This window comes from Eumetopias jubatus, unplaced genomic scaffold (assembly GCF_037043125.1).
Source record: "Eumetopias jubatus isolate StellerSeaLion01/CBP00866 unplaced genomic scaffold, mEumJub1_p1.0 scaffold_15, whole genome shotgun sequence".
Classification (NCBI taxonomy): Eukaryota; Metazoa; Chordata; class Mammalia; order Carnivora; family Otariidae; genus Eumetopias; species Eumetopias jubatus.
Genome location: NW_028274821.1, coordinates 12,754,788 through 12,767,814, shown reverse-complemented (window position 1 = coordinate 12,767,814; position 13,027 = coordinate 12,754,788). Strand labels below are relative to the sequence as shown.

General features: G+C 43.6%; 1 protein-coding gene across 2 annotated transcripts in view; it reads right to left on the bottom strand.

Annotated features, from left to right (window-relative positions):
• SMC5 (structural maintenance of chromosomes 5) overlaps positions 1-6,024 on the bottom strand; it is a 99,529-nt gene extending 93,505 nt beyond the window's left edge. For both annotated transcript variants that reach the window (XM_088019220.1, XM_088019221.1), the window contains exons 1-2: positions 5,743-6,024; positions 1,011-1,152 (exon numbers count right to left, since the gene is read on the bottom strand). In XM_088019220.1, coding sequence (XP_087875346.1) covers positions 1,011-1,152; positions 5,743-5,942 — 342 coding nt within the window. In that variant the 5' untranslated portion in view covers positions 5,943-6,024. The remainder of the gene's footprint in view (positions 1-1,010; positions 1,153-5,742) is intronic.
• Positions 6,025-13,027: the final 7,003 nt, after the last annotated feature.

Below are 13,027 nucleotides of genomic sequence, written 5' to 3'. Positions count from 1 at the left end.
TACCCAAGTGACTACAAACGGCCTATACTGGATAAGTAGCAAAAAGAAGAATTAATCTTCTATATTTTTAAACCACTTAAATGTCAGGGTTGTTTCGACCACCATCTAACATATCTTTATTACCTTCTTTACATTCCTTTTTTCTACTTTATCTACCCCCTACACCGTTATTCTCTAGAAATTACTGATTTTTGGCAGAGGGGAGGGAAGGGGGGGTGGACAAAACAGATGAAGGAGATTAAGAGGTACAATCTTCCAGTTATAAAGTCAGTCACAGGCATGTAATATACAGCTTAGGGACTACAGTCAATATTGTAACAATTTTGTATGGTGATAGACAGCAACTAGACTTATTGTGGTGACCATTTCATAATGTATACAAATACTGACTATTGTACACCTGAAACTGATAATATATGTCAATTATTCTTCAATAAAAATAGTAGTAATTCTCTGGAAGATTTTTTTTTTTCTCTCCACTATATTCAGAGCTAACAATCAGGTAAGTAAGTAACCCTATATCCCATTCTGCGGTGTTATTTTTCCTACTAAACACAGTGCTTGACTTCTAGTTTTATCTTCTAGCCTTCCCCTACCTCAAGATCCCCAATTCAGAGTAACCAAATGCCTTCAGGGTGCAAAGTAAGCAAACGCCCCTACGGAAACAACTCCAGAGCTTGCTTAAGTCTTTGGATCCACACAATTTTGCTTCCGCCCTTGGTAAATTTACTTCACCTTTCCACAAGCCCAGCAATACATTTAAGAAGACATTTTACACCTTTCCTAAGAATTTTAAGTGTTACATACTTGAAGAATTCTCAGGGTATATAGTCCAAAATACTTCTAGAAATGGCAACTCCTCCCAGCAGCTCTCCCTACCAACTTCATTCTTTACATTCAAGCTTGACATCTTTGTTATACCCAAGGAAATGAGACAGAGAAAGTGATCTGTTACTAAAAGCAAGTCACAACTCTGAATTTTTTTTTTTTAAGTACTTACGTTAACTCACCTTATCTGCCCGTCCCATGAAAGCAGGTTTGCCTGCTAATCCAAGACAAATGGCACACACGATGCTAGACTTTCCTGTGCCGTTAGCTCCAATAATCATATTCAGATGGGGTCCAGGAGATACTTCACAGATATCATACGTTCTGAATTACAAAGAGGTGAAATTACTAAGACATAAGAATATTTTCTTTACAAAAATATTTATTCTTGTTTACGTTATCTACAAACTTCGTTGAATCCTTTCAAAGCCAGGTGACCTCACATTTTAATGTATTTATACACTGTTAATAAACTAGAGAAAAAAAATCAATGGAAGAAATGAGAAAATAATGCATATCTGAAATAAGAGTATCAGTGGGAAAATAAGATTTCATAGGTGCTTTTCAAATATAAGTCTGCTGAATAAAGCAGTTTGATTTTATTCTTTACTAATTAGAACACATGAAAAAATTTATCAAAATCACTCTACAATTTTTTTTATGTAAGAGATGCCACGGCTCATCCTAAATCTGTGAATTTTACATTTATATTTCTCTTGAATTAAAATGCTTAATAGCAACTTCTCACATTTTACTAATTGAAACAATCCAAATTTCTATTCTAATTAAAAACTGAAGATATCTATCAACTCAATGATTTTATTTTTTAAAAATCCATTTCTTTTAATATGCTGCCAAAGATTCGCCAAGAGATCCATTGTTAGTCCATGTTCAAAAAATGTTATTCCATGGGAAGAAACAAGAACGCATCACCAAGCACTTTCATAACATTCCCTCAAACCAGAAAGCTGCCTGCTATCCAGCAGTTTTAATTAACTGTAACAGTAGCACCTCATCCTTATTAGTCACCCAGACAACTATGGCAAAACGTGAAACAAACGGACTCAGATAATCCTCTAGTAGTCTCTGAATACCCTGAATTAGAACCCATAAATAATACCCTGATAAAAAGTTACCCTGCTACTAATCTGCTAGGTATGTAAATAATTTAACCAAGCACACTTCCACTTCAGTACTCAAAAATTATTTTGAAATGCCATGTAGTAATAAAAGTAAATACAGGGAGTAAACTTTTTTTTTTTTGGACACAGAGAGAGCAGCAAGCAGAGGGAGAAGCAGACTCCCCGCTGAGCGGGGAACCCGATGTGGGACTCGATCCCAGGACCCTGGGATCATGACCTGCGCTGAAGGCAGACGCTCAACCGACTGAGCCACCCAGGCGCCAGGGAGTAAACAAGTATTTTCTGACAGGTTTCCAACCCCACATCTCAGCACAGCATCTACCTACTTTATCTTTTCAAATGCTTTGTTCTGTTCAAAGCTGGATCATAAAGAAACTCTTAATATAATGGTTAAAATGAAACTAGTTTGGGAACTTTAGGCATCTGGAAAATGACCAGCCTTGGAACTTAATTCCAAAACACAAAGCCCCATTCTTTTCAAGTTTTGAATTTCCTGCTGTAAAATCTCTGTGCCACTGTTTTACTAAAACAGTGATGTAAGTGATGTTTAAGATAATAAAACCAAAGAGGAAGAATTATTCCTGGCCTATAACATACACATAGATATTATCAACAGAGTTGCCAAAAAAACAGAAACAAAAAACAAAATAAACCCACACCAACAAAGCAAACAACAAAACAAAGCCTCCACATTAAAAAAAAAAAAAAATTAGTTGGTCTGACTCTATATTTATTGGGAATTCCCTTTTTGTGGGTTTCCTTTTCTCTGAGCTCCTCCTGAAAAGTGCTGTTGTCATATGCCCACCCTCTTCTCCATTTATGTACTTTGCCTGGTATCTCATATACTCTCCATGACTTCTGGTGGGATCTATGTGCTGAGAGTCAGCCCAAGTGACCTATACATGCAATTACCACTTCCAGAACACTATCTGGATGTTGCAAACAGTCACCTCAAATTTCCCACATTCAAAACTAAACCCGCTATCTTTCTAATCCCAAACCATTCTTGCGGTCTCTTAGTGAACAGTATTATCATTCATCCCATTGCCCAAATCAGAAACCTAGGCATCAGTTTTGCATCATCTTTGATTCTATCACCTCCTTCCCCTCTGGCCCCCATCATCCAGTCACCAAGTCATGTTGGTAGGCATGCAATTCTGAGATCACTCCGTAAGAAAAAATAGGACTCTGCAGAATTTCGCTCTTGATCATCTTTTTCTACTTTCTACCTCCTTCCCCTGTTCTCTAATCAGACCTCCAAATTCTACCTATCATGAACTTCTTTCAGCATCTTGACTATCTTTATGTTACTTATTCTGTAAGCCTTTGCGCAAGCTATTCTCTCAGCCTAGAAACCTCTCCCTCCATTCCCAATCCCACGGGACTTGGGACTTGGTTCGCGCCTAGGAATTCTTCCAGTAACTACTCTCTTTCAGGCCACTTTGGTTCTCTAAGCCCACCCCTCCTCCCGCATTCTTAAAACTCCACCTCCTCTCATCATGAAAATAAACAGGGTAGCTCTGCACTTTGTGAGGAAATAAAGCTTGGGTGGCTGCACTCATTCATTCTTCTAGGACTTGCAAAATGTGCTTACCCTGCTTCAAAGGGTAAAAGAATTCCTAATTGCAGAATGCAATAGGTTCTTAGCAGTCCTGTTATCCAACTCCAATGTAGCAGGTAATATTTTTGAAACACTTTACCCCCAGGCTTCTTAGAGAATAGTCTCCCACGGTTATCCTCTTACCTCCCTGAACAGTTCCTTCTCTGTCCCAGCTCCTCTTCTACTCACCCTGACATGCTGGCATTCCTCCAGGACTCCGTAGATGGCCTTCTATCCCTATTTATATTTCCTTTTGGGCAAGCCCAACCATTTCTGCAATTTCAAGAATCACCTATACGCATGACTTCCAAATCTCTCACCTGTTTGCATTTTCCGGACCCTTAAAAATATTGCTTATGGAAGATCTTTTTTAGATGCCCCACAAGAAACTTCAAATCGCAGGATACAAAAAGTATTTATTATTACTCTCCCCAAATTGCTCCCTCTTCTGAAAAGAACCACATCTGACCAAGAGCCAAGACAGAACTTGAGGTAAATACTGCATAACTCTCTTACCCTCAGGCCTCCTAATCTGTAGCCAGATCCTGTCATATCTTCTTTCCACTACTTCCCACTGCTACTCCTAGGTTCAATCTCCGATCATCTCTCATTGTTGTAAAAGTCTTCTTGCCTCCAATCTTGTACCCTTTCTAAATCATCCTTCATACTGCTTCCAGTGTGAAATGGAAATCACATGTCATTCCCTGCTTAAAATGCATCCTGGTGGGCGCCTGGGTGGCTCAGCTGGTTAATCGACTGCCTTCGGCTGAGGTCATGATCCTGGAGTCCCCGGATCCAGTCCTGCATCAGCTCCCTGCTCAGCAGGGAGTCGGCTTCTCCCTCTGATCCACCCCCTTCTCATGCTCTCTCTCAAATAAAATCTTTTAACAAAATAAAATGCATCCTGGTTGCTGACAGGATAAAGTTGGAATTCCTCAGCACAGAAAACACAGATCCTCAATAAATGCCTACCTCTTCAGTATCACCTCTAAGTCACTCACATCCTACATTGTACCCATACTCCAACACTAGACACTTCCTAAATACAACTGTTTCAGGCAGTTCCTTCATCTACAGGACTCTTCCCTTAAGACTTTGGTAAACCTCCTGTACAAAGCCCTTTCTCATAGTTAGGGATGAAATTAAACACTTCATCATTTTTGCCCCTAAGGCATCCTGAAACATATATTTTAAAACACGTATTTTATTATGACAGGTAACTCACTTGATTTTATATCTCGTCACTGATCTGGATTCAAACAGCAATTCAGCTACTTATTAGCAGTATAAACATAGGTAAATTAACCTTTCTGAGCTCATCTCATCAATAGAGATGAAGAGTTGTTATAAGGAAAGAATTACAGTATTGTGTAAATAAAGCATCTACTTCTATACCTGGCACATGATAGATACCTGGGGAGGAAAAAAAAAACATTGGTATTGTTACCACAATTCTGTTATCCTAAGCCACCATGTGTAAGCTTTAAAAAAAAAAAAAAAAAAAAAAAAGACCCTGACCAAAAAAACTGTAAGGTGCTAGAGAGATACACAGTATTTGTGTTAAAACAGATTTACTAAATTCTAAAAACGATTATTAGGATTATTAGTGGTCTGGAGAGACAGAAATGGAAGCAGGGGGGGAAAGCTGGATTTGGAGGGGTCAAGGGTCTGCTGGGAGGCCCAACAATTGAGAGAAAGGCTTAATTTTCTTGTACATTTCCACCTCCATCCGCGACAACCTTCACCATTTTGTCCACCTAGCAACTGCTTACTCTTGACGAATCTACCACAGCATCCTGGCTACTCTGATTTAACTGTTGCTTCCTCTGAGTTCCCAGCGCCCGCACTTTTGTGAATTACAGATCAGGTCCTCCCTCCGTAGGCCGTGACTCGCAGCCCGCAGAAATCTATTCCCTACCACGTCCCCTGCCCGCCGTATGACGCCTTCAGAAAACGTTGGCTGAATGAATAAAAAGCCCGCAGCACACCAGTCGCACACCTAACCAGCCCAACACAGACGTCAATCCTCACCGCACCCCCGGCTTGAATTCACGGCCTGACCCCGCAGCCAGGCGCACATCCACTCCCCTCCCTCACCCACCCGCGCAGCCGGCGCCCCCCGCCCGCCGGCCCGCTCGCCTCCCCGCCGCGGCGCGGCCTCCGGTCACTCACAAGAAGTTCTCCATCACGATGCGGACGATAGAGCCTTCCACGAAAGGCCTAGACGATTGCAGCGGCAGTGGCGGCGGCGGCGGCGCCGGAGGGGCCGAGCTCTTTCTCTTGCTCGGGACCTCCGACGAAGGATCCCTCGGGAGAGCTCTCTTGGAGGCCAGGGAGCTTGAGGTCGACGTCTTCCTACTCGGAGTCGCCATCCTGGCTTCCCCTCCGCCCTACAGGCGCTTCCGTTCCCACCGACCTGCAGCCTCCGCGCTTCTGCGCCCGGCTCCCGCGCGAACTGCCCGGCGCGCGACACCGCCCGCGAGCCCGCCCCGCGCCTGCGCAGTCCCGGCCCCGCGGCGTCAGCGGGCCGCCCCGCCCCGCCCCTCAGCCCCGCGCCCGAGCGGCCGAAGGCGACACTAGCGCCCGCGGGCGAGGGCGACGGCCCCCCGGTAGACGGCTCTCGGACCTTCCTCTCTAAGCGTTTGTGCATTTTTCCGGAGTTGGGTTTTTTTTTTTTGTTAACTCAGAAAAAGATGTCCATTGCATCTAGTACTTTGGAAGCCCTTTCAGCGCTCCCAGGAAGCCGACCCGCGAGAGGACGGAGGGAGGCGTTCGCGGTGGCACTTGGGGCCGCAGGCGCGCGACGTCGGACCAGCCTTGTCCGGACACCGCCCGAGCGGATCCGGACTCGCCTGTCTTCGGCTCCTTTCTCAGTTTGCTCCCTATTTGCTTTCAAGCACGTCCCGGTGTCCAAAAAAGAAAACTCTAGTATGGCCCTATGCCCGCGCCTCCCTTAAGCGTCCTGCTGAGTCTAATTTGCGCTCCCACTTGTGAACAGACGACACCACACAAACTCTGCAAGCAGAGACTCTCCCCCCCCCCCCCCCGCTCCCTCCTTCCCTTATAAGGCTTCCTGCCCCGAGGTTTCTGGAAATCCACGAGCTAGCATGCGCCGGCTTCGGTGAGTGAGTGCCTCCACTTAAACCTGCTCACATGCGTCTGGTTAACCTCCCTGAACAAGAGGTGCGCCGAGGCTTACGCAGCTCCTCCTGCCCTCAGCTAATAATTACTGCCTAACCTATACAGGAGGCTGGGGCTGCGGCACAGAGGGCCCCAGTCAAGGATGCGTGTCTGAGCCCTTACTTTCTGGTGTGGGAGACAGAAAAAGAACCCGTGGAGCAACAAAGGATCGGGATAATTCCCGGCTGTGCTAGGCGCTCTGGGAAAAAAAATAAACAAGAACCAGTGTGATGGGGGAGGCACGGAAGGGCCGTCCCAAGAGGTGATGTTTGAGCTAAACCCTCAGTGAGAAGGAACCAAGTGCGTCAATGAGAAAAGAGCGTTCGAGGCAAGGACAGAAGCTCTGGAGTGGGAGCAGGTGGGACGTCTGAGGAACAAAGGGAAGGCCGGTCTGGCTGCCGGCGGGGGTGGGGGTGGAAATCCCTGTTGCATAGCAGAGCCTTGCCCATCACGGCAGATCTGTTCCTTTTTAAAGCGCTGGGAAGCCGTTGGATGGTTTTAAGAAGGAGAGAGACATGATCTGATTAAAGTTTTTAAGTAATCACTCTGGTTGCTGTTTGGAGGGGGTCAGGCGTGGAAGTGGGGAGGCCATTTGGAAAACGGGTGCAGTAGAACCCTGACTCCTGACTCGTGGACCAATGCTCCTTTCCCAGGTGCCCGCCCCTTCCTCTCGCACAAGGGGAATCAGTGCTCTCTAAAGGTTATTATCAAAGAAAATAGGACGAGAAAAAAAACATATGAACTCGCCATGGTTACTAGAAATAAATAATAAGTACAAATCACAAAGAATAATTTTAGAATTGTTCAAATAGGCAGTGTTTAGGAGGGTGCTATACTGTCATTCGATGCTGTGACAATTTTTTTTAAGATTTTATTGATTTATTCATGAGAGACAGAGAGAGAGAGAGAGAGAGAGAGAGGCAGAGGGAGAAGCAGGCTCCGATGCGGGACTTGATCCTAGGCCCCCGGGATCATGACTTGAACCCAAGGCAGAGGCTTAACCAACTGAGCCACCCAGGCGTCCCCCCCTTTTTTTAAAAGATTTTATTTATTTAACTGTGACAAATTTTTTGAAAAGTAATTTGTTACCGTACTTCAAGAACCTTAGAAGAGTCAAAGTCTTTGAAGAAATGATTACATTTGGGGGAATCTATCCTAATGGAAAAATAACAGGCAGAGTAATGGTAGCTGAGGGCAGGAACCCATTTCTGTACCATTATTAGTTCTTTAGTGAATTAATCAAATTGTGCTTATAAACTTGAAAGTTGAGAATGAGTCCCTGAACTTGAGATGACCCCACAAATGCATACAAGCTAAGAGTTCTTTCCTAAACAGCCAGCCAGTCATACTCTGCCACCACCTTTTATTTTATTTTATTTTGGTTTTTTATATTATGTTCAAGTAGGCAACATATAATACATCATTAGTTTTTGATGTAGTGTTCAATGATTCATTAGTTGCGTATAACACCCAATGCTCATCACCACACGTGCCCTCCTTAATACCCATCACCCTGGTACACCTTCCCCCCACCCCCTCCCTTCTGTAAACCGCAGTTCTTTTCCTGGAGTCCAGAGTCTCTCTTGGTTTGCTCCGTCTCTGATTTCCTCCCATTCAGTCCCCCCCACACACACCCCTTTCCCTTTGGTCCTCTGCACTATTCCTTTGTTCCACATATGAGTGAAACCATATGATAATTGTCTTTCTCTGCTTGACTTACTTCACTTAGCATAATCCCTTCCAGTTCCATCCATGTCGATGCAAATGGTAGGTATTCATCCTTTCTGATGGCTGAGTAGTATTCCATTGTGTATATGAACCACAACTTCTTTATCCATTCTTCTGTTGAAGGGTATCTCGGCTTCTTCCAGAGTTTGGCTATTGTGGATATTACTGCTATGAACATTGGGGTGCACATACCCCTTCTTTTCACTACATCTGTATCTTTGGGGTAAATACCTAGTAGTGCAATTGCTGGGTGGTAGGGTAGCTTTATTTTTAACTTTTTGAGGCACCTCCACACTGTTTTCCAGAGGGGTTGCACCAGCTTGCATTCCCACCAACAGTGTAGGAGGGTTCCCCTTTCTCCACATCCCCGCCAACATCTGTTGTTCCCTGCCATGTTAATTTTAGCCATTCTGGCTGGTGCCACCACCTTTTAAAAAGGAAAATACTATTGCTTTTGCTTCTAATTACAAAACCAATGCATGTTAAGTATAGAAAATTTGGGAGCACGCAGAAAAACATACACAAAGCGAAAAGTTACTCCTAATTCCTCTACCCAGACTAATCACTGTTAGGGTTTGGGTGTATGTTTTATCTTTTTTCCTTGTGTATGTATGATATGCTCCTTTTGGCCCCCCTGCAAAAAACAAAACAAAACAAAACAGGATGATGCCGCACAAATTATATTATTGTGTGTGTATGTATATATATATATACACACATATATATAACCCTCTTTTTCTCAATAATATTAATGTATTTCCATGCCATTAAATATTTTTCCATGACATAGTTTTTTTCTTTAAATTTTTTTATTGTTATGTTAATCACCATACATTACATCTTAGTTTTTGATGTAGTGTTCCATGATTCATTGTTTATGCATAACACCCAGTGCTCCACGCAGAACGTGCCCTCTTTAATACCCTGGTGATGGGGTATTAAAAAAAATACCCCCCTTCCCTCTAGAACCCTCAGTTTGTTTCTCAGAGTCCATTGTCTCTCATGGTTCGCCATGACATAGTTTTAAGTAACCATATAGTATTCCATCAAGCAGATATAGTATAATTGATTTAAATATTTCTTTTTTGCTGGACTCTATGACTGGACATCATAATGAAGCAGGGATGTTCTGGCTGACCATACTAGCTCCGTGCTTCTCATTCTTTAATAATTTCGTGCACCCATAAAAGTATACACATATATCTTGCCACACCTCGTTTCTTTAATTCCACTGGTGAAAACTGTCTCGAAACGGGTGAGGGGTAGAGAGGCAGAGGGAGATGGTCTCTGGAAATAGAATATCAATTAACGGGCACCTGATGCTCGTGAATGAGTGAGTGAGCCACAACAGCTAAATCTACACTTCCAGGATTTGAAGTCCACTCATCAGCTGAGTTCATCACGCCATTTTTGCTAGCTTAGAGATGTAGCCGAGCAATTGTATTTAACCTTCTACTCACCAAGGAGTAAGTCACCAGGGGCTATTTTGAGTGATGGCCTTACAATGCTCCAGAAACTTTATTTTTTTAATCTTTAAAATTTTTTGTTATGTTAACCACCATACATTACACCATTAGTTTTGGATGTAGTGTTCCATGATTCATTGTTTGTGCATAACACCCAGTGCTCCACGCAGAACGTGCCCTCTTTAATACCTACCCATCACCAGGCTAACCCATCCTCCCACCCCCCTCCCCTCTAGAACCCTCAGTTTGTTTCTCAGAGTCCATCGTCTCATGGTTCCTCTCGCCCTCCGATTTACTCCCCTTCCTTCTTCCCCTTCTGCTATCTTCTTTTTTTTTCCTTAACATATATTGCATCATTTGTTTCAGAGGTACAGATCTGTGATTCAACGGTCTTGCACAATTCACAGCGCTCACCACAGCACATCCCCTCCCCCATGTCTGTCACCCAGCCCCCCCATCCCTCCTACACCCCCCCCCCACTCCAGCAACCCTCAGTGTGTTTCCTGAGATTAAGAAACTTTAAAACTGCTACAAACAAAAAACCCGCAGAAAGGGGCAGGGTCAAGGATTGTAAATATGTTTCACTTCACCCTTGGAGTGCTATCTTCGGTGTTGCTGTTCTTGGCTTTACTCCGCAAGCCCTCGATAATGGAGCAAGAAGGTGGTGCGAGATACACCGACTGGGACCCTGGCGAGGCCACCAAGGACTACGATGGTTTACTCCTCCGGTTCTGATAAGAACCCTCGCAGGATAACAGGGATGATCTCCTCTCGTTTATATACCAAGTGAGGGAGGAAATACTACTTATGCTTTTGGCAAATTCATAAAGTGGAAAAGTGAGCCCTCATGGTTCGGAAAGGAGGGAAAAAGTCAGAGGCTGAAACTGATGTCCTTGGCACCCAGAAACAACCCCTTTTCCCCAATGCCTCTCACGACACTTCCTAATTAACCTTGTTAAAGAACAGTTGGGGAGGGGCACCTGGGGGGCTCATTCAGTTAAGCGGCCGACTCTTCAGCTCAGGTATTGATCTCAGGGTGGTGAGATCAAGCCCTGGGTCTGGCTCTGCACTCAGCAGGAGTCTGCTTGAGTTTCTCTCCCATTCCCTCCCCCTCTGCCCCTCTCCCCACCCGCACCTGTCGCACTCTTTCTCTAAAAAAAAAAAAAAGGTCAGGGAAGATGTAAGGAGGGATGAGGGGTTCCGAGGAGAATGAACCCTCTTCCCACAGGGGAACTGACACCTCATACAGCGAGCTTCTGCTAGAAATAAGGTTTTTACTTTAAAGTTTTTACTTTAAAAAGTTTGTTTCTAACATCATAGAAAAGTTTTCTTAAAAAGATTTTGTTTATTGATTTGAGAGAGAGAGTGAGCGAGAGAGAGAGAGAGAGAGAGCACGAGCAGGGGGGAGGAGCAGAGGGAGAGGGAGAAGCAGACTCCTCGCCGAGCAGGGAGCCCGATGCAGGGCTCGATCCCAGGACCCTGAGATCATGGCCTGAGCCGAAGGCAGATGCTTAATGACTGAGCCACCCAGGCGCCTCCCAAAAAAGCTTCAAATAACCAAAATATCTGCTGCTTCTTACCATGGTGGCAGTAGTCTTGGAATTGGTTAGAGTAATAGCTATAGTCCTAGTAATAGCTGATACCAACAGCATGTACCATATACCAGATACTGTTCTAAGGACTTTTTCAGAATTCATTTTTATATTCTGGATCAATATCTCAACAGATTTGTATCTTTCTCAAATTTCCATCTCTCAGACATAAAAACCAACTGAAAGATTGAAAAAATTATTAGGAATTAATATGAGGTTTCAAACGTTCTTTGTAAAGTGTCACAATAGAATGTCTATAGCTAAATGTGCCTTCATTTCTTTTGAGGCTATGAAATGGGAAAACAGTTATTAAATTGCTCCAGAAGGAATTTACCTTCAATTTCAGAAAGATCAGGAACAAGGTGCTAAAGCACTATGAGCAATCCTCTCTGCCAGTCCATAGTCCTCCTTGCCCAGGCTAGGTCAGAGGTATCTCAGGGGAGAGTGAGTGTTTTTTCTCACACTGTGATGCTTCCCCAAAGAAAGAAAGTTGGTAACTGTCAGAACCATGCTAAATCTTTTGAAATCAGCTCCATAAAGTATAAAGTAAACTCTTCCATGAACTCGTTGCTTTTAAGTTCTCACTTCCACTTTTGATTGGCAGCCATAACATTCTTTTTGTAATCGAAATTGCATTTGTGTTTTTGTTATTATTTTATGAATTTTGAAAACTCTAAAAACACGAAACAAACCAACAACCATGTATGCATATTCCTACAATCAAGAATTAACAGGAGCACCTGGGTGGCTCAGTCAGTTAGGCTTTGGACTCATGGATTCAGCTCCGGGTCATGATCTCATGGGTCATGGGATTGAGCACTGAGTCCAGCTCCATGCTTGTTGGGGAGTCTGCTTGAGATTGTCTCCCTCTGCCCCAAACCCACTCACACTTGCTCTCTTGCTCTCTAAATAAATGAATACATCTTTAAAAAAGAATTAACACTGTTGTGGAGGGTCCTCAAAAGTTAAAAATAGAACTACCCTATGATCCACCAATTGCACACTGAGTATTTATCTAAAGGGTACAAAAATACTGAGTCAGTGGGGTATATGCACCCTGATGTTTATAGCAGCATCATCAACAATAGCCAAACTATGGAAAGAGCCCAAAATGTCCTTTGACTGATGAATGGATAAAGAAGATTTGGTACACACACACACACACACACACACACACACACACACACACACACACACAGGAATATTACCCAGCCATCAAAAAGAATGAAATCTTGCCATTTGCAACGACATGGATAGAGCTAGAGGGTATTATGCTAAGCAAAATAAGTCAGTCAGAGGAAGGCAAGTACCATATGCTTTTACTCATATGTGGAATTGAGGAAACAAAACAATTGCACATATGGGGGGGGGGAGATAAAAGGGAAACAAACCATAAGAGACTCTCAAAGATAGAGAACAAACTGAGGGTTAATGAAAGGAGGTGGTTGGTGGATGAGCTAAATGGTGATGGGCATTAAGGAGGGCATTTGT